At 35.5% G+C, this 22,282-nt stretch overlaps 2 protein-coding genes across 2 annotated transcripts; both read right to left on the bottom strand.

Moving 5' to 3' along the window:
* Positions 1–258: 258 nt before the first annotated feature.
* Positions 259–12,370, bottom strand: LOC102598467 (uncharacterized). Its single transcript, XM_006344912.2, has 12 exons — positions 11,397–12,370; positions 11,198–11,308; positions 9,008–9,094; positions 8,893–8,930; positions 8,708–8,789; positions 7,333–7,439; positions 6,669–6,825; positions 2,052–2,144; positions 1,839–1,962; positions 1,719–1,761; positions 1,445–1,633; positions 259–1,369 (listed from the first exon to the last, which is right to left on the bottom strand). The coding sequence occupies exons 1-12, from the start codon at positions 11,907–11,909 to the stop codon at positions 616–618; spliced, it is 2,298 nt and encodes a 765-aa protein (XP_006344974.1). The 5' UTR covers positions 11,910–12,370; the 3' UTR covers positions 259–615.
* A 3,720-nt stretch (positions 12,371–16,090) lies between these two features.
* Positions 16,091–20,254, bottom strand: LOC102598136 (HIPL1 protein-like). The gene is made up of 7 exons (XM_006344911.2): positions 19,702–20,254; positions 19,458–19,615; positions 18,002–18,799; positions 17,704–17,920; positions 17,201–17,379; positions 16,781–17,001; positions 16,091–16,704 (listed from the first exon to the last, which is right to left on the bottom strand). The coding sequence occupies exons 1-7, from the start codon at positions 19,790–19,792 to the stop codon at positions 16,305–16,307; spliced, it is 2,064 nt and encodes a 687-aa protein (XP_006344973.1). The 5' UTR covers positions 19,793–20,254; the 3' UTR covers positions 16,091–16,304.
* Between the last annotated feature and the right edge of the window lie 2,028 nt (positions 20,255–22,282).

Raw genomic sequence — 22,282 nt, 5'->3', positions numbered from 1 at the left:
GGGCAAACAGTAGCCTGAAACCGAAACTAAGAAAAGAGGAAACTGCAAACACATTGCAGAGAAAAGGGAGACTAAGCCATAACATAGATGGTTTTACTCACAGCTGTATTTGACATAACGTGTGAGAAGATGTTCCATTGTGGGAAGTGTAAAAGGTTATCAAACTACCTTTGTAGCATAAACCGACAAACCTTTTTTAGTACATTACCGTGCAAACTTCGTACCACAATCACCAAAACAGGTTCAACATACGGAGTGTACAGGAAAATGACACCAAGCATCTAACTAAATTAATGGTTCTAAGCATCTAAAAGTGATATTTCTGTTACAATATTAGTTATAATGTTATTGTACAGCGAACAAGAAAGAAAACTCTCATCGAATTTCCCCCACCATTTCTCATAGGTGAATGTAGAAATGCCAAAAAAAATGACTACTCAATCTACATAATTTTCTCACTTCTGATTAGCCCCACTTTGGATAAACAAACTGCATCACAGTTGCCAAAATTTTCCACGGGAAACACAACTCCTTTGCTTCCATCATGGATTGGATTCAGAGTTAACTATCAGCTTGCAACACCAAACTACAAGCAACAGATCTCAGGGTAAGACATCAGAAGTCATCTGCACCTTCATCTTTCATCACTGAATTAGGACCATCATCGAATCCAGGACCCGGGGCAAGCTCATTGAGATCAAGAAAGCGCCTTTTCCCTCCACTTTCAACATCATCTTGGTCTTGATCTGGACTGCTTGTTCTCTTTGGTACATCATTTTGATCAACTGTTGCCATCTCAGAAGGCACATCATCAACCGGTTGCTCAACTTTCGTCTCCTCATCATTGTTTTCCTCTGTGTCATCACTTCCCATTGAGAACTCTGCATTGTCACTTGCATCATAATGCTCTTCGGATCCATTTGACTTCTCAGGTTTCATTGACTCGGTCTCTGATTCTGACATCTCTAAATTGCTATAGTTGATGCGGTTTCTGGTTGCCCTGTTACTGCGTCTTAAACCTGACTGAAGGTTGCCCACTGACCTCAACTTGGTTTCTCTTCTTGTGCGGCCTGGCAGTTTCTTAAATCTCCGACTCCGAGGTTCATCGCTCTCCTCACTAGCACTTGGGGAATCTTCATCTTCATATTCCTCTTCTTCATCTTCAGGATTTTCTTCATCCCAATGGTACTCATCATCTCCTTCCGAGCTACTTGATATCTTCCGCTGTTTCCGTTTCCTTAAATATTCTTCATCATAAACTGCTTCACCCATTATATCATCATCACTGTCAAAATCTGCCTCGTTTTCAGATAATTCTTCAATAAACTCTGATGCAGAATAGCGTTGGGGTCTCTGCCTCCTACGGTTGCTACATGTAAGAAGAGTATCAGTTAGTCATTGAAGGAAAGACCCAAAGAGATCTCAAAACACATGGAGCAGATACCTTCGATCTAATTGTTCATCATGATGGTCTTCGTCATATTCATCGTATTCGGGTGATTTAGGAGAACGCACTCTGAAAGACACGTGTTGTGACAAGTGTGGAGGACTACCCAATCTACCATTTGTAGAAGTTTCATTCCTTGTAGCAGGATCTCTCCTCAAAGTAGGTTCTGCAGATGGTTGACCATTCCTGAAGTGAGACAGGAAAGAACATGTCAGCATATTACAAAAGACGGAGACAGTGAGAGACTAGCCTATAGAAAAACCATTCTTACTTGGTTATCTTGATAGCCTCATTAATTGACCGATCATAATCATCTGCATAGTAACCAATGTCCAATTAGACACCAAATACTTAACCACCACAAAAGCAGGACCAAGTAAAGTGCACTTACCAAATGTGTAGGTCACAGGCTTCCTATCCCGCAAGGAGCGTCCACCAGAAAGACCATCCATATTTAGCATGTTATCAAGCATCAATGCCTGTCTATGTTGTTTCTTCAGCAATTTCTCTTTTCTCTGCACAAAACACAATCTCAGAACAGTCCCATAATATGAAGTCAAAAAACAGAACAACTCAGAGCTGGGGAAAATGAATCGTAGATTACCTTGTGGACCCTCTCAACCTCAGCAAGCATGTCATTTTTCAACTTCTTTCCAACAGAAGCCTCTGTTCTATTTTTACTCGAGAACAGCTTCTCCTATAGTCATAGAGGACGTACTTCATAATGAGGCAATAGTGTTGGTAGGAAACAAAAAGAGAAAGGAAATAGGGTTACAGAAGCAAAATAGTCGGGTCATCAAATAGTGTTAAGGGGAAAGTGATGATATTAAGCTGGGACTGATGTCCTCAAATCAAAGGTGATGGTTACTTCCCAAATTGCTTCGTTTTAGTAGGGAGGGGAAAGCTTAGCAGATGGAAATGCAAGGTCATCTGGAAATCTTACTGATTCAAATCAAACCAATTCAGCAATGAAAACACAGAAATGTCATGCCAACTATAAAACTACTTCCGATTTCACTTATCAGCATCTTACCAGATTTAACACAATGGTGTGTTGTGTGTGTGTGTTGCACAATAAACACGTATACACATACCCACACTTGGCTAATTTACTTCAAATTTAAGTCGCTATCACCAAATACTTTTCCATTCTGCTGAGGTCCAAAGTATTGTCAATTAATGACAACAAAAATTGATCCCCACAAGATCAGGAATGCAAACGATGAAATTAAGAAAATGAAAGAGAGACTATTGGTTAAAAGCTCATTAGTGAACTTGGAATTATATTCTAATTTTTTTAAAAGAGAGCACTAAATTTCACTTTCTGACTTAACAGGCAAAACTCTCAAAAGCTTTGTCATGGAAACAGAACCCATCTCGGCACCAATAACGATTGGTATACCAACTTTTACGAACACAAATAAAAAACAGTATAACTAGTGCATTGCAGAGAAATCCCTCAAATACATTGCCGAGGAAATAGAGCCCATGTCAGCATACAATCCATGGTCTCCCTCATCCCCATATTTCCTTAGCAAGCCATAAAACAACAATCAAACAGTGTTACTGCCACTATCTATTTCACTCACTCTTCGTTGTGCTGCTTAAACACAATTTACAATTTGATTACACAAGAAGATTCAGGTTAAAATCTTAACGTAGCATTCAAGTATCATAGTCAGCGCCTCACCAACCTTTCAGCAATAATCCAATATCACCACCAGTGGACATCAGATAGCATGCGGCAAGATAACATTAATGGATGCATATGGTTTTCAGTAAGTCCAATTGTTACTTGAGAGCAAGAAATGTTTACAAGTATGATGACAACTCACAATAGAACAGAAGTTAAAGCACGAGAAAAAATTTATGGTTCTAACTGTAAGAATTAAGGTTGCATGTCATCTGCACCGTCAAGATAAAAATAGTAAAGACAACTTCATTTCTCATCTTTTGGGTAGGAGAGTATAACCAACGATTTCCCCAGCAAGAAACATGCAACCTTGAGGACTCAAAAGCACAATGTTAATGACAAGGATATAAAAGAGCAAACCCTCAATCCCTCATATAGAACTATATATAAGAGCATGGCCTATTTTCTACTTTTCATGGTTCAAAAAGGTTCAACCGTTTTTAGGCTTGTCCAGAATTCATTGTTCAAGATACCTGCACAATAGGTTTGAAATTCAGATTCTTCTCTGTAGGTTGTAAACCAGTTGATGGATATCCTTCAGGGGAAATATCCCTTTTAATTCTGAACCACCAGTTGATGTCTCCTTTCTAATTCCGAATTAAATTTTGCAGCAGATACAGAGCTCAATGCAGAATAGAGAATGAGCAAGCAAGCAGTCTGTGTTCTTATGATATTTCCTCAATGCAAGTAACTAATGAAGAACCTCCATTCTTCTAAAAAAAGGGTGGGCAACCTATTTTAGAAGAAAAGAGTTTTGACTGGAAAGAAAGAGAGAGAGAGAGAGTGGGGCACCTCAATCTTTTCTTTGCAGAAGCAGACACTCTGTTGCGGACTGCACAAAGCAGTCAAGGTACTGTAAAGTCATTCTATCAGATCTTATCAATTGCTACACAAATTTCACAATGGGCTAGAAAATGATTTTGGAGACTACAGACCATAAAAGGTGGTCTTTTCTTCTTGGGTTATGGGTGCATGAAGTCTGCATGACTCAAACATAATTGGTAGAAAAGAGACAGATGTACAGCAAATCTGTGCAGAAGGAATTAAAGAGAATAATCATCTCTATTTGTACTGTTCATTTGGTACCTAATTGTGGAAACTGTTCATAAACTTCTTCTTATGTTAAATAGGTTATGGCTTTGATAATAGCTCGTTATAGGGAGGAAGTTTGGACATGATACCCGCTTCATAATGTGCAGTACTATCTCAATGCTTGCACTTGCACCTCCACCCCCACCCCCAGATAAGTCCACCATTCAAGACAAAAGGTCTTTCAACTAGAATCTACATTTTTTCCTCTCTTCTCATTAATCTACATAATAAATGCTAATAGCTTATCCACCACTTACTAATGTTGTTTCAAATAATACCACAATCATTTCTTTTCCAGTGGGTTGGAGAAAGTTCAACAGGTATGCACTGTTATGCAGCTCTCCAGGAAAAAACACACTTGCTGGAGACACAAGGAAAAATAAACTTTCTGAACTTGATAAAAGATTAAAACTCAAAAGTTAGCTCTTCAAACAGACTTCTTTGTCATCAGAAACCTCTATGTCTTACGCATGCAACGGCACAGCACAACAAATACTCAAAAAAATTGGCAGATAAATAAAAGCTAGAGTTTTTCATTGTTCTACTAGATTGTGTCTAAACTAGCACAAAGATAATCAGGCAATTAGTTACTTTAAGACAATCAAGTGAGAGATCAACCAGAGTCTGTATATCATCTTGTTTACAAATTTCTATCTGCCTCAATTAGCATTTCTTTCCAAGTATCAGCTAAAACTGCCCACGATGTGAAGTTAGACACTTAATTATTCAGACTGCAATTATCATAGAAAAAATGCCTTTTGACCAAAATTTAAGTAGACTAGATATCAACCCAATTAATAAAAGAAAATAAGTTAATAACCAACCAACCACATTTCCATATAAAGATATTTTTTTTTAAAATAGGAAAGAAATATACTTGCTTAGAGTAGATTACGAGACCACAAAAGATGACTTCCCATGAACGTGACTGCTTTTTCTTTGAAATGCATTTTGCACTAGACACTAAACGGAGAAAAATCAGCCGTACCGAACCTAGTTGGGTTTGAATAAGATTACACTTTCTCAAAACCAAAAATTGAAAAAAATCATGTTATTTCTAAAACCAAACCGGTAACTGAATACACACCCCTACTAATACCTACTATGTGTGTAGTATCTAAATATTGGTTGAATTTTCCCCTTTTCCTATTGTATCCTTGGGGGTCATTTGGTTCGAAACCAGGTTATCCTGGGATTATAACCAAGATTATATCTCTCACCCTCTACATGGCATAGATACCATATAAATGGTTTTACCTAATACCCTCAACCAAACACAAGGTTGATTTACCCTTCGGGGTGGCCCAGTGGTTTGGGCTTGGGACTTCCATGTGGGAGGTCTCAAGTTCGAAACCCCTTGCCAGCGAAAGCAAGGGGTTTGCCTTCTGTGTCGAGCTCGTCGTGCCGGGCTTGCCTAGTGCGGGTTACCTCTCCTATGTGGTTTGCGAGCTTTTGCATAGGAGCGGGGGTTTTACCCTGTGCGCACCCAAAGGGTAGCGGCTGGGGGGTTCCCTTGGCATCAAAAAAAAAAAAAAACACAAGGTTGATTTACCCTTCGGGGTGGCCCAGTGGTTTGGGCTTGGGACTTCCATGTGGGAGGTCTCAAGTTCGAAACCCCTTGCCAGCGAAAGCAAGGGGTTTGCCTTCTGTGTCGAGCTCGTCGTGCCGGGCTTGCCTAGTGCGGGTTACCTCTCCTATGTGGTTTGCGAGCTTTTGCATAGGAGCGGGGGTTTTACCCTGTGCGCACCCAAAGGGTAGCGGCTGCGGGGTTCCCTTGTCATCAAAAAAAAAAAAAAAAAAAAACACAAGGTTGATTTACCCTTCGGGGTGGCCCAGTGGTTTGGGCTTGGGACTTCCCTGTTGGAGGTCTCAAGTTCGAAACCCCTTGCCAGCGAAAGCAAGGGGTTTGCCTTCTGTGTCGAGCTCGTCGTGCCGGGCTTGCCTAGTGCGGGTTACCTCTGCTCTGTGGTTTGCGAGCTTTTGCATAGGAGCGGGGGTTTTACCCTGTGCGCACCCAAAGGGTAGCGGCTGCGGGGTTCCCTTGTCCTCAAAAAAAAAAAAAAACACAAGGTTGATTTAATCCGAAATTTCATACCAGGAAAACTGACTTAATTCCTCCAACCAAACGGCCCTACATTCGCATCTTCTGAATATATATCCTTGTTTCTTATTAACCAGCACTTACCTATGACTTCTATTTTTTGAAAAAATATCTAGTTGTGGACTGGAAATCTAGGTTACTGACAATACACAAAGCAAAAGGCAAGCCTTAACAAATAGAGAGGAAAAAATGAAATTAGAAGTTACATACAGTAAAATTATTGAAAAATCAATTACTAATGATGCAAGGACTTTCCAACGATCTTTCCACAATTCCATTCTGCAAACTAAAACATAATAGATAAATATAAGTGATTGACCATATTAAGAACTTACAGAAACATCCTGGAATTCGTCCAAGTTAGTTGCAACAGTTTCCCACTGATAACATGAGCTAGGTATTTGCGGTACAGTCTTTCCCTTTCCTTTCTTGATTTCGATCTTTCTAATCTCTCGGTACAGTCGATGCCCAATTATGGGATCATTCTCATACCTGCAAATGAAGTAAAAAAACAAACAGACTTTAGCAATGAACATTGACCGTGAGAAAATACTATTCTCCATCAAGTGCTGAGAGAACTTGTAAAAATCACTATTCAAAGTAATCAAAACCGAAAAGCAGAAAAAGCGCCATCACAAAGCACCCATTGAGATTGAAGTGTGGGCTTCAGCAAATAAAAGTGCCAATGAAGAAAAAATAGAAGATAAGAAATGTTATGCAAGAAAATGTAAATATAAACACAAAAATGTATTCTTTGGACAGAAGACTGGAAACACTATAATTAAGCTATCGTGTGCCCTTAATGACAACTCATAGGTGAAGGTGTGCAACTGTGCATGCCTTGGCACCTTGATGCCTACACTAAAGTGCAAATTAAGGGAGGTGAAGAGCACAACTGAACTTCACTGAGCTTCAGGGCTTAAGCGCACCAACAATACTGTCGCTATTATGCACAATATCTAAGAGAAATGGAATTATTGGAAGCGAAGTTGCTCTTACCAGTAAGAAATTCCATGAGAATCACCACCAATACGTTCTTTTCGGAATAGTGATAGATGAACACCTTGTTTCAAGTTTTCGTCAATGTAGTTACGAATATCTTCTTGCTGCACAATAAACAACCATATTGGGACCTCAAATGACACATTTTAAAATTAAAAAGTTCAGCAAGTACACATAAAATCAAGAGTAGGCTATGTATGTTTGTATATCATCAGAGTACGAGGCGATCAAGAAAAGTTTGAAGGACTACTCTGCCTCACCACATCTTTATTTTTTGTTTTTGAGTAAGGCCTCACCACATCTGTATTTATAATAATATATTAAAAAGAACCATCTCATAAAATTCCAGCAAATCCTTGATTTTTGAGAAAAAATATTTTTATACTTCTCTTCTTACCCTTATGGATGGAAGAAAATTACATGTGGTAGACCTATCTCTATCGTTTAGGTTAGATGATTTGGTGCATTTAGAAGATCCCAAAACCAGACATTTGAATCTCCTAAAAGAGTACTTGGACCAAAGTATGAAAAATAGGTTATAGATTATACTAACAATCACCCAGTTTATCCCTTTTTGACAATTTGAAGTGCCTTCTTCTCTTCCTTCTCTTAATTTGAATATAATGCTCTACAAATCCACTTAGCTAATAGTACAGACGTCTGTATGATACTATGATGCAGGAAAGTGCGGTACTGCGGTTAATTTTTTTCCCCCTTTTTATATGTGTCCTTTTTGTTGAGAAGGAAACGAGGCCCCGTATAGTGGAACTAAACCTAATTCTAGAAAAAACGTAACATAATTCAGACACATCTAGTAAATGGAGAACTTCACCACAAGAAACAGGTTAATGATAGATTTCCAAAACTACTATACCTTTCATTTTATGAGATGTTCCAAACGTGTGAGACAACTACGTCCTCGATCAACAATGGCAGTCCAATTTCACTTATCAAGAGCCAAACAGAATTAATCTCTGCCTATGGTAAACTTATTTTTTTGGAAAATTGCAATGAGAAAGATTGCACATTCATTTAGTTTCTAAGTGTCTGAATCAATTAACGAAGTTAAGTCTGATTTACCTCTGATAACTCAGATAGATATTTTCCTTTTTAAAATATATTTTCTGGATAAGTTCCTAGAGAACTAAGTCTAAGGACAACCCTAGTAAAACTCTAGCATCTTTTCTGAGTATAATACTTTTGACTACCTCAACTCTAACCAAGTCAAACTGAACCAATGAGAATGTGACAAAGATGGTTTAAGAAATCATTAGCCTTCAAGAATCATTGATAACCCAAGTGAGCTAGGAACTAACGTAAGTACAAAACAGATAACAGGAATAATGGTAAAAAAGATTAAGATTTGAAATACCTCAACACGAATATCACACAATGCTTTCAAAATCACCACGCGGACTGCAGGATCTAGTGCACTATATGCTTCAATTTCAGCCCTGTAAATTCAAAGGTACTTTGTTAACATACACAAACTTTTTTTTTCGATAAGTACATATGCAAACTATAAGCACTTCAAGAACAAAAATCTATGTTACTCACCCTTGTGCTGCAACTATAGGTAGTTCCCCCTCTGCAACCTGCAGCAAGCTATCAGTTAGCTATTTAAGCATATGCACAACAAAAGCTCACTCAATTTGATTAAATGGTAAGTTACCCAATGCCACCAATCTCTTAATTTCCTGCACAAAACAGTAATCCATGTATTGCGTCCAAGTGCCATTCGAGTAACCGGTGGGATTGCCTACAGAGATAGGGGAAAACAGAAATAAGAAAACAAAAAAACTTACAAAGGTAGAATTCAATGTAAGTGTATTTAAGCAAAAAGTTACGACAATGTACTAGGAATGAAAATGTATATATACAGGTATGTTGTATCATTGGTGGTTAAAATCATTGAAACATCTTTCCTTTTATTGAGTTTTTTTCACTGAAATATTGGAAGCACAACTTTAAATATAAAGCTCAAGGAGAAACAAATTATGTCCCTGAGTAGCCTCCCCATAGAACATAAAAGCTAGCTAAAGGAATGGCCAAGAAAACAGTCCAGTCCTCTTAACCAGTAAAACAATCTTAAGGTGAGGCTCAAGGACAACGAGAATGGGGACAAATTACGGAGGCAAAGATTGACTGCCTAGTAAAAATGGCAGATTAGAATCCACAGTTCTCTAATCTGTAACGCATGGGGTGAATTTGCAGTTAACTTTGAATTAAAACTTCTCTAATCTGTCAAGCATGGGATGATTTTTCTGATCTGTCGAGCATGTTCACCCCAAATGCAAGCCCATCTTTCTTTTGGTTTGTTCCTCCAATGAGTATCATATTTACTTGGGATAAAAATAGGAATACCTCCTTCGAGCACTTCCTCTTTCACACATGAAAATCTACACCAAACCCCTAAAACACCACACCACTTCCTCAAAAGAGTTGAGTTTAACCTGACTAAACATGGAACAAGGGCAGCGACCAACTATATGCACACAAGACATCATTTCTCCATTACTATTTACTAGTAGCACCAAACATGACTGTTCCTCTTTGGTAATGTCAAAACCAGCAGGATGTATGCCCATCTCAAAGAATGCCACCCTATGTGGTTTCTGACAGCTATATCATACAAAGGTTACAAACAATAAGGCCACTAACGACTAACATAGTTTACTGAGAAGTACGGAAGAGATCCAGAGGAGCAAAATACTGCTAATATGTTCCAATCACACTCGCAGTGTTTAAATGAATAAAACATTAATCACTAGTAATCCGGTATGGACAATCGAACTAATCAAACTGGATGGCACTAATGCTCAAGCAAATCATAGTATTGATTACAGATCATCATTGTCTACCTCTACTTAAGATATAACGTCTAATGAAGTAACCCACATGCTCCCCTCGAACTTCTTTTAATGCCATTTAGACACCAAGTCCTATCCCTATCATGAAAATTGAAAAGTATATTAACTTTCTCCATCTATTTTCTCTCAACCGCATTTGCAACATCTTTGACCATTATAGGCTGAGATTTCTGTATAAAAATTTCAGGAAGGATGACCTGGTAAAAAGAGATATCTCTTCACGGTAAACATTTCATGTCTGTCACACTTCATCCACTAACTTTAAATAAATACAAAACCTTTATCATATAAGGTTAATATTTAATCTGCTCAACACTTATGGTCAATGTCAGCGGCATGTCATAAGAAATACTACTTATTCCGACCCCCTCCCAAATGAATGCATGTTTGTTGGAGCAAAAACATATATCTAAGGATTAGCTCCACAAAGGACACAACTCCTTCACCAGCAAGATATTGAAAACGATGTTTCTCTACCTGATGCTAGCGATTGAACAAAATTCAGACCAAACTGCATATTTTTCAGGGTATAGATGCATTGTTATGCATGCAAAAGTCACTTAAAAAGTTAATTCTACATGTTTCTTAGAAAACTTTTTATACAGATTCGAGGACTTAGCACAACACATAATTGATATCAGTATTTCTCTACTCAAATTGTCCTCGACTCCAAGTGGTTCCACGGCCCTTTTAACAGCATCAAAGGTTAAAAAGGTGGAAACTTGGCAGGCATCCTCACCCCCAATGAAGAAAAAAACATAGGAGAACAGAGAATACTAGTTTTAAAGATGGGGCATAAACTCTTTTCAACTTTCAAGCAGCAGATAATGCAAGTTAAATTCAAAGGTTCATAAATACGAAAATAATTACAGTTTTGTGAAAGGAATCACCACAGCAAGAAGAACTACAGTCAATTGTGAAGGTACTACACCCAATTTACAGAAAATCTCAACTTCCACCAAAATCAAATGAAGTTGGACAAATTCACCAACCTTTAGCAATGGCATATGTATATCACCAAGTGTATCATTCGGAGTAATCAATGCTGTTTCAAATTCCTCAGCTGAAAACTCCACTCTAATATTCAACAAAGGCCTAAAAACCTACAACCTCACAAAAAAAAGTAAGCATTTATCCCCAAAAATTGCACATGTAACATAAAGTTCCAAACTTGCTCAGCTTCAAACATACATTCAAGAAATTCAATATGGAAGCTAACTGCCACATGGACCGTATATTCCACCGAGGCAACTGCGATGGTTCGGGCTCTCCCATAAGCTGTGTGACAATCTTGCCACATTGTTGCCGCGAAGAAGGCGACCCGTTTTCACCTTCCTCTACCTCCTCCTCATCATCACCTTCTTGGGACTTCTCTTCATCCTCCTCCTCCCTCAACAACCTAGCCGCTAGCCTTTCTTTCCTACCTGCAGTCTTTTTCTTCCTGACCTTAGAAACAGCCTCCGCCTCGGCTGCTGCTGCTGCCTGTAACCTCGCCGCAGCCCTTTTGGTACACTCCCTCGCCGGCCTCTCTCTCCTAACTATATTACTACTACTATTATTAGCATTACTATTACTGTTAAAGTTATTCTGTGAACTTTTCTTCTCCGGTGAATGGGAAGCTTTGTTTTGAGAGTTTTCGTTGTGGGTGTGGTTAGTTTCGTGTTGGATCGGAGAAGAAGAAGAAGAGGGTTGTGGGTCGGACATGATAATGAGGGGATCGGAGAAGGGATTGTCTATGAAGGGTTTACAGGTAGAGATCGTGGGGTTGCATTGAAGAAAAAGAACCCTTTACAGAACAAGTTTGAAGAAGAAAGCTGGGGTTTTTGCTTTGAAATATTATCAAGAACTGCAAAGCTCCTGCCACTGCAACTGTAAAAAGAAAGCATCATCCAAAAAAATGGAACATGGGTAATAATCTTGCAATAATGATGGTGATAATTAGCAAAAAAAGATTCGAGCTTTTTGGTGTGTTTAGTGTTGGTTTTCGAAAGAGAAATTTAGGGAAGACGGAGAAGGGAGAAGAGAATTTAGGGATATCTGAGAAAACTATTTTAGGGGGTAAAAGGGAAAGAGTGATGAGGGATTGGTGACTGGAATGGTAAATTTAGGTTAAATTGGGACTAGAATTGGTAAATTTGACAACTTTTGGAATTTATTATTATTTATATTGTGATTTGTGAATGAAAAATTATGAATCCTGCATTGAGACAACTTTGGTTCAGACTTAAGGGCAAGGGTTTCAAGAAGGAAGTATGAAACGACGCCGTCTAAGTACTGTTGATGTATTTATTTTTTTGACAGAAAAAATGTGCCAGGTGCTCAGGTCAACTAGTGAAGAATGGCAAAAAAAAAAAAAAAAAGTAGGATTGTTTCCCTATAATGTTACAAAAGAGGTGGGGGGATAAAAAATCTTGACCACATGAAGATTCCATTGATTATTGTAGAAGCTAGATTATAAGTAATTTAGGCTTGTTCAAAATTAAGATACAACATAAAGTACTTGTTAGCCATACCAAGATTCAACATTTACATTACTAAGGAAAAATAGTTAAACTTTTTTATAACGATGTTATTTGTTTGAATATTATATGATATGATATGAAAGTTGATTTTAATGAAGATTAGGTAATTATAGTGAACTATTGTTATAAAAAATGGTTGTTAATATTTAAAACTGATTATATAATGATTTTTTAAAATATTCATCGTGACTAATGTTAAGTGATCTATACGTGCGAGTAAATTATGAGGATAGATACATTAATAATATTGTATATTTAGAATTTAAAATAAAATTTACAATTAGAAAGGCAAAAAAAAAAAAAAAAGTAGGATTGTTTCCCTATAATGTTACAAAAGAGGTGGGGGGATAAAAAATCTTGACCACATGAAGATTCCATTGATTATTGTAGAAGCTAGATTATAAGTAATTTAGGCTTGTTCAAAATTAAGATACAACATAAAGTACTTGTTAGCCATACCAAGATTCAACATTTACATTACTAAGGAAAAATAGTTAAACTTTTTTATAACGATGTTATTTGTTTGAATATTATATGATATGATATGAAAGTTGATTTTAATGAAGATTAGGTAATTATAGTGAACTATTGTTATAAAAAATGGTTGTTAATATTTAAAACTGATTATATAATGATTTTTTAAAATATTCATCGTGACTAATGTTAAGTGATCTATACGTGCGAGTAAATTATGAGGATAGATACATTAATAATATTGTATATTTAGAATTTAAAATAAAATTTACAATTAAAAAGTGGATAAAATATATCACTTCAAAAATTTGTATTAAAAACACAATACTTGTTGCACCTCATCATATATGTAGTAAAGAACAATAGACGAGATGAGTCTCACATATGTTGGGTGCTTGGATCATTTATCTCTCTCTATGTAGTTTAGGGCAGTTATCACTCTATGAATTAGATTTTTGTAAGAAAATTTGAAGAGTATCTCAAAAAGAAAGCGTCTTGTATTATCATTATAATAAAAGAAATATTTAGTAATAATAAATTATTTTTTTAGAGATAATATTTAAAGTCGTTAGTGGCATTTTATCTAGAGTGATGATTATAAATATTCATATTTATCATTGTCGATAATATAATACAACAAAAATTATATTATTATCACAAAATTCTTTATTTATATGTAATGTATGAATTATGAAGAGTACTCTTAATGGGCTTGCGTACGTGGTATTTTTTTCCTAAAGGCAAATTGATGAATTTGTCCTTCCATTACACGTGAGATATATGTGAGACCTAATTCAAATTTGATTTAACAAAAATTATTGCTATATTTTGAGTCTACAAGACATTATCTAATTAATTTCATTATCCAAAATATACCCCGATTCATGAGTCATTGTTTCAAAATCATAATCATTGTCTCCTAATGAAGTGAACAATTATTTGTTTTTTTCTATAATGGTCAGATTTTTTTCTATTTATCTATATTCTTTCTTTGTGAGCAAACGAACCAATTAAGATTTTTTTAAAACTATTTGATAAAAGTTCTACTTTTTGATATGAGAAATCTTTATTAATTCTGCTTCTAATAGAAAATTTGTTAAATTCTAGTGGAGTCACCTATATCGGATAAAATATTTTTAATGGCGATAATGCAAATATGTTTTAAGTAATCAATAATTATTAATGAAGTTGCTCTTCGTTCCTCATTTAAAATGAATAGAGTAACCAAAAGAAAAACAAAACCTTTAAGAAAATGATGCACTATATTGCTTGTACAATTGATGATCTTTTAAGGAGAAGTTATTTTATATGCTTGCTACATAGTAGAGCGTTAGGATTTTGTAATATGAGATTAAACAAATTTTATTATGAATTGTGGAAAGATTATTCTCTTTAATAAAATTAATTAAAAACTGGACATATCTCGCTAATGTTACACTACCTAATTGAGGAATTTTTTATTTTTTTATAAAAAAGAATGGTGACGAAATATGTACTTATCATTTTGAAAATGGTTCTAAATTAATTGCCGATGTTATTTCTTCTCTTGATGCATTAGAGTGTGTTTAATTTACTCAATCTTCAAGAAATTGTTTCTCAAAATAGATATGTTCGAATAATTAATAATCTGCTAATTTTAATATATAGCCTGTTTTGTAAATATTCGAGTAGATATACTCATAATCTTTACCATGATTATTAAAATTCATTGACAAGATTTTTGAAATATTTGAGGTGAGACTATGATACTAGATATAGGAAAAATCAGTGGTGGAGCCAAGATTTCAATAAGGGGGTTTAAAATCTGTAGAAATAGACAGACGAAGTAGCCGAGGGGGTTTGATATCTACTATATATACATAAAAAAATAATTTAACCAGGTGTAAATATGATAATTTTCCGTCGGATATAAGGTGGCTCCGCCCCTGAGAAAAATTATGCAGAATAACAAACATTTAACATATATTAGGTACTATAGCTACAGTTTAAGAAAATTGTAATTTACGGCTAAAGTTTCCTCAATTCTTGCTATTCGTCTGATTTGTATAAATCCAGTATTTGTATAATTCGGTTCTTGATTGTATAAATCCAGAATTTTGTATATGCTTACCCCAACTATTTTGTGTATTTTTACAAGCGAAATATATAAACAGAGCTTTGAAAAAAATCCTAAATATATAAATATAGAATTTATATATACTTACCATATTTGTATATTTGCAAACAAAAATACAAACGGCAGAAATATACAAACCACAACCTTCATAGCACACGAAACTATAACTATGGAGCGTAATTATCAAAACTATAGGCTTAAAGCCTTATTATGTTTGCTATTTCTAAAATTTTGGAAGAGTTAGATGTTGAATTTATCAAATCTTTCTACACTGTCAACCATTGGGCAGTGGCTCCATTATATTTCTGGGCAGACTTTAGGCTTCAGCTTTCATGGGCCCAATTTCTACTCATCATTTCGAAAGGACCGGCATAATTGATCAGCCCATCTTTCAATTGGGCCAATCAGGCTCAAGTCTCAACGATCCGAAGAAGCAAAAGGAAATCAAAATTTGGTCGAAAAATAGACTATGCTGTAAGAGGTAGATAAAATTTCATACCACACAACTTATGTCGAATCAAGCAAAAGTCCTCTTAACTTATGTCAAGCGAAACTAGATACAATTTTTCATTAAATGAACAATAAAGATAAATATTAAAGACCACATCAAAATAGGGCAATCTTTGCTAACACTTGTTTTTATTTTGTCCCTAAAATGTGTATATTTTTCTAAGAATAAGTCATTTTTACATTTATCAACACCTTGGACAACTCCTATAGTCTACCAAAATACTAGTACTAGTAAGTATGGATTTATTTTATTGTTAGTAGTTATAAATTAAGTGACAATCCTCACAAATTATTGACCACCATTTGCATATATTACATCCAACAATTGCCAAAAAATCCAGAAACAATACTCATGCAATGAACTAAAAGAAAGCAAAGAGAGCAATTGTATATAATATAATACTTAAAACTAATTAAGCAGCCTATTTTGTGTTCCTCTATACACATAAAATAGCTTAAGCAGCATCCATTATATTATCAACTGATGACCATCAACCAAAAGGACAATAGTAGTAGTACTAAATTCTTGTATGAACCTGTAAACATGACTGCTGCTGAAGGAGGGGAAGTACCAGGAGCTGCTGGAGTAGCAATATCAGTAGCATTTTCCTTAGAACAAGTGTATTTACATCGACTGGGACGAACAACCCTGTATACACCACTGCTTGCTAGGAGAAATACATCCTTATTATTATCCTCACCATATGAGAAAATGTATCCCAAAGCTGGAACTGTGCTTCCTGGAACTAATTCACAGTTTATAGGGGAATTTCCAGCACAAGTGAATGGAATTTCGGTCGTGTTAAATGTTCCACTGTCCTCAGGGGTTTCAGTGCCTGCCCACATAGCACCTGCATATAAATCTGCATACAGATACCTGCAATAGTTTTATGTTAGTTACCATAAAGTTATATAATCCAACACTTGGAGAAGAATTGAATTAGTAGACATACTTTCCAGACATGCAAGGATCGGTCGTGGACCTATAGAAGTATCCACCAGTGATTGAGGCTGAACCTTCAGCCTTATTTATATCAGAGTGATTATAACCCATGACTGGGAAAATTGGGTTTATAGATGTATTTTTTGAAGGAGTGAATAGTCTGTCACCCTCATACATACGCCAACCGTAGTTTCCTCCCTTGGTGATTAAATCCACCTCTTCATAATGATCCTATGGGATAAAAAAGTGCAATGTGTCAAAGCCAGAACAATTAGATGAACTTATGGAGTGATGAAATGTATGGATTCTTGGTATAAATTTTGTATGGAGCTTGAAAGTGGACAGATAAGATTCCAGAAGCATATTTGTTACCTGTTAAACAAAAATGTTTTATGAGAATTGCTTGGAGAGTAAATTTCTTGAACATTACCTGGCCTACATCTGCACACATGAAGTAAGATGGCCTTGCAGAATCGAAACTACAGCGCCAAGGATTTCGCATTCCTAGTGCCCATATTTCTGGCTGCAACTCTTTATCTTCAATATAAGGATTATCCTTTGGAATGGTGTAGTTTCCCCATAAAGCAAGCTTGGTAATCTCTGCAGCACCTAAAACAACCACAGATAAAATAAGGGGCAGCTCAGTTGAACAAAGAATGCTTCATTTCCATCCTAGAACGTGTTACTCTCAAACAATTTGACACTACATGAGGATCAACAGATGAAGGTTTTGGCAAGAAATGCATGGTAGCTGCAAAAAAAGGCAGAACAAAAAGGCGACAGACACGGAACAAGAAGAAAACTTTTTACAACATGAATTATGGTAGTTTAGAGTAGTGGCAAGACCATCAAAGTTAGCATAGACAAATGGATATAAGAAATTCTGTAAATTGATATAAGAGTACTTTTTCAAGAAACTTGAAGACAACTTACTTGGTGTGCTATCGACATCAAGTCTCATAATCTTTCCAAGCAACGACTTCTTGTTTTGGGAAAAATTGTAAGGATCTCCAATACCCCCACCATCTCCCATCATGAAATACAAATATCCATCGCTAGGTCCAAAAAGAATCTGGCCTCCATGATGAGAGGTAAAAGGAAGGCCCATGGTGAATATTCTTCTGACTTCTATGGGGCTGGCAGATTTTGCCTGGAAATGATCAAATAAATCACTATTATTCAGAGTCAAATAACAATGGGAAAAGTTAACTCCTTTTAGACTGAAAATTACCTCTGATGGTTGGTTTGCTGTTCCATTGACAGTAAATTCTGCTATAACTGTTTGATATTGGCATGGCCGGGTACCACTATCACTAGGTAGTTTTGATGGATCACAATCCACATCCGAGTTACAAGAGCATCTTCCTGCACATCCAGCCCATGATTGCTTATCGCAATTGAACGAAGCAAAGAAACGACCATTTTGTGAGAACTTTGGATGAAATGCAATCCCCATCATACCAAATTGAGTGTCAAAATGAACTTCATCAGTTAGATCCAGAAAAGGATTGGACTCATCAAGCTCTAACACCTTTCCAGAGTCAACTTCTGGAATGGTAGCCAACCATATTTTTCCTTGCTGATTCGAGAAAAAGGCACGATTAGAACCATCAGGATGAGCAGCCATATCGAGATAACTACCATTTCCTATCTTCTCAAGGCACAAACCACCTGGAGGACTTAAAGGTTCAGTGGTATTTAAGGCAACAGGTTCTCCAGCAAAGCATACTGATTCATCACCAGAAGCTCCTCCAAATGCATTACAGAAATCGTCTTGTGATTGCCAGAGATCCGTCAACTTGGTGGAATTGGACTTTACAGGTGTTGGAGCTCGACCTTTCAAGGAAGCAGCAAAGGGAGAATTCACGATGGACACATTTTGACATGTAGTCCAAACTTTAGAGCAAAAGTTATTCGTAGCTTGGCTAGATTGCGTAAAATTTGCTGAAGTTGTGGAGTTGCACAGTATTGGAATCTGTCTAGGAGCAGAACTAGTACTAAAGAGATCTGCTGAAAACTGATCACATTTCTGCAGAAGGTGAAAATACAGAAATTCATGCATCAAGATCCAATAGAGAAGATAGATGCAAATTTGTAAACTGATAATTTGGACAGCGAATCCTTCAGTAATATTTCTAATCCTACCGTCTTCCTTAACCAGTTACATGAAGTACGAGTCTTTAAAAACGGAAGTTCATAGCTTCCAAATAAATCAGTACAAAGTATCTCAGAGAGCCATCTTGATACAGATTTGTCTCTTGACCACAGAAAACCAGGAGTTTTTAAATAGGATGAATTTCTGGTTTTATATAAAACAGGCAATAAAAAAATTGGCAGTCTAACTGATAAGATAAAGAATAGATCCTTAATACAAAATGGCTATCTTAAAACACATATATTCATGCTGCAAGACTAGGAAAATAGGATATGAATATGTTCCTTACTATATATTGCAACTAAGGTATTAGTAATTAGGACCTTAGAAGCTTGTAAAAGCAGCATGAGTCTTATATTTATATTAATGCAATTCCAGTTTATTAAATTTTGCTGCATCTACAAATACATTGTTCCACACTTATGAAAGGATTTAATCGACTGAAGACTAACTATATGTTCATGATTACTCAGAAGAAGTGGTTATATTTAGCAAGAATATATAAATTTAAACAGATCAAGGATCGTCTTACCGCACAAAGGATAGACTTCACTAGAGAAGCACAACCAGAATCAGAAATGTTCATAGCATCATATTGGTTCTTCAATTGCTTATCATCACCAGAGTTACAGCATGATGTTCCATTATAAGGACAGAATGTAAGTGGAGTCTTTTGAGGCAGAGGAGCCCCTGTAAAGCATCAAGAAAATTGAAATTAGAACAAGAACATGTAACTACAAAATGGAAAATCTTGAACAACCCAAAAAAAAACTTACTTGAATCAGTACACAAAGGAAGTGAAACAGAAGGACAAAGAATCAACAGAAAGTTCAACAGAAAGATGATGAAGAAATGACTGCTTCCCATGACTACAAACTGAGAAAAGAAAGTCTACAGCAACAGCAAAAAAAAGAGCTTTTTGCTACATATCAGGTTCTTTTCAAAATTTCTTAACAGGAAACAGATTGATTAAATAGAGACAAATATTACACATACAATACTATTATCTAATAGACTATATTCTTTTTCTTGCTTTAAATTTCAAAGACATGGTTCCTGCTGCCAACTCCCTCAATTATTGGTCAAACCTTCTAATTAAAAACATCTCTACAACATATTTTCTCTTTTGCTAGGGGATTTTGACATTTTCTTTTTTCTACTGAAAATTAAGGCCCCAACTGATCTGTCTAAACAGTTGACTTTTTAAGATAGTGAAGTCTTGGCATAAATACATATAGTAGTAGATCATACTGGGTGGTTGAGCAGAAAAAAGAAGCACCTTTAATTGGAAAAAACCAGGCTGGATGGATCTTGGTTGGTTTGGCTTCATGTCTTCTGTGCCCACATTAAATGAAACCATTTACACTTTTGTCTCAGCCTCACGGTCATTTATATTTTCGTATCATAATATTCCACAAGTTATGTTTAGACATGACTTCAATTTCTAAAGATCTTTTAATTGTTAACTAAAACTAAAGATAAACCCAAGAAAGCCCAAACTTGCAAATAATGACCCATAAGCTCAAAAGATGCTTTAAAAGCGATATTTATATCAAATCAATGAATGAATTATGATTTTTCCATGCAAATTTATTACTAAATCATGATTAAGTAATATATATTCTGACTTTTTACTTTATATTTGAATCACCTAAATTAAGTTTAAGAATCAGGTAAATATTTTTCACGGAATATAATCAAATCTTGTAACAAAAAGTACAGATCCCTAGAACAACGGTCTTATATGAGTAGGTCCATTTGGGAAATATATTATAGGAAACCCCATAAAAGACACCAGCAAAGATGGTGATTTATTTATTAATATACTAAATAAAGAAATAGAGTGAAAAAGAAACGTACAGTGCTGTACTTCTAGATAAAGGCCTTAGATAAGTATATTGACATAGTATAAGTTTATTTTTTTTAACCCAACATAATCCAATGTGGCTATAACCTCTGTTTACTGTCTATGCCCTTTAAGTGAACACTCTGTAATGAACACTTTATGCGCACGGGGTAAACCTCCCATATGTGACACTCACTTGATAGGCTTAATTCAGAAGACATTGATGGGAGATCCTGAGTCATCCGTATGGATAACCATCGTCTAAACCTAAAAAAGAAGTTTTTTTGCCAAAAAACAATTTGTCCAAATGTGTACTTTTGACTACAAAATCCTGCGAAGTGGTGAGAACTGAAACTGGAAAAGAAGCACAAATATATTCCTGCTATTATTTTTTTAAACATGACAATTAATAAATAAAAAGAAAAGAGTATAAATTATACTCAATCTAGGAAATATGAGTACAATACACTCGAATATAAATATAATTAAATGATATCTTTGTATAATATCCTAGATTCACATCAAAATGAAAAGTCAAACTAATTTCATCTGAACTAAATCAACATATATCAGCTGTTGAATATAAGATTCTTTTTTCACTTTGAAATCGTGCAGAAATACCTAATTGCTTATCTTTCTTAGTTGTAGTTGACGCATAATACAATTTAAAATTAGTGAAATATCAATGTATTTGACTTTTGAAAAATAAGAAAGTCAGATAATTTAGATTGTAGAATACTTGAGTAGTAATGTCTTTATAATGTGATAAACATATGAAACTTTGAGTCCAACTTAACTTCAAAATTAATTTGAAGGATTGCTCAAGACCAAAACCTTATCCCCAACAGGTATTGGAACTCAACATAGTGTCATCATTTTAAATGATGTATGATTTTAAAAGAAAAAACGTCAAGAAATAATATAACAATGAGAAATTAGAAATTTACATAGGGTGTGTTCGGTTATAGCAAGTACACAAAAAATATTATATAATTTAGATAAATAGTATGGAGATGCGGTCGGGAGGTGAGGGTGTCGGATGGTGGGAATCAGGGGGTGAGGGTGAAGATGAAGTGTCTTAGAGCCTAAAGGTATGGAAGGATACAATCAATGTGGAATATCACTTGTAGAAATTATTTTCGCTATTTTTATTAGAGAGCTTATTTTCTTTGATTTTAAGAAGTTTGTTTTCTTAGAAAAATATTTTTGTGAAATTTGAAATTCATATCGACCACAACCCTAGCTACTTCTATTATTTTATTTCATGGCGTTGACGGTTGAAGAATAGTCAATAATACACACCGTAGGATATGAAGAGTTGTTTTTATTAATAGAGACATTTTACCAGCTTACGTACAGAGGCTACATAAATATATATATATATATATATATATATATATATAAATGGACTTTGAAAAATATTTGATATCATTAATTCGTCGGCATTACAAAATGCAATTTTTAATGACGTGCATCGTGCGATGTTTTTCATTTATTATATTAAAACATTA

The sequence above is a fragment of the Solanum tuberosum genome, unplaced genomic scaffold, assembly GCF_000226075.1.
Source record: "Solanum tuberosum cultivar DM 1-3 516 R44 unplaced genomic scaffold, SolTub_3.0 scf00062, whole genome shotgun sequence".
Classification (NCBI taxonomy): domain Eukaryota; kingdom Viridiplantae; phylum Streptophyta; class Magnoliopsida; order Solanales; family Solanaceae; genus Solanum; species Solanum tuberosum.
The sequence above is the reverse complement of the archived record's forward strand: the minus strand, read 5'-3'. Positions and strand labels throughout refer to the sequence as shown.

Coding starts and splice junctions, on each gene's coding strand:
- LOC102598467 (XM_006344912.2), bottom strand. CDS start 11,909: ATGTCCGACCCACAACCCTCTTCTTCTTCTTCTCCGATCCAACACGAA. Junction 9,095..11,197: donor TACATATGCCATTGCTAAAG/GTTGGTGAATTT, acceptor CTATCTCTGTAG/GCAATCCCACCGGTTACTCG. Junction 1,370..1,444: donor GATGAACAATTAGATCGAAG/GTATCTGCTCCA, acceptor TCTTACATGTAG/CAACCGTAGGAGGCAGAGAC.
- LOC102598136 (XM_006344911.2), bottom strand. CDS start 19,792: ATGGGAAGCAGTCATTTCTTCATCATCTTTCTGTTGAACTTTCTGTTG. Junction 18,800..19,457: donor TGAAGTCTATCCTTTGTGCG/GTAAGACGATCC, acceptor CACCTTCTGCAG/AAATGTGATCAGTTTTCAGC. Junction 17,002..17,200: donor TGTGTGCAGATGTAGGCCAG/GTAATGTTCAAG, acceptor TTTATCCCATAG/GATCATTATGAAGAGGTGGA.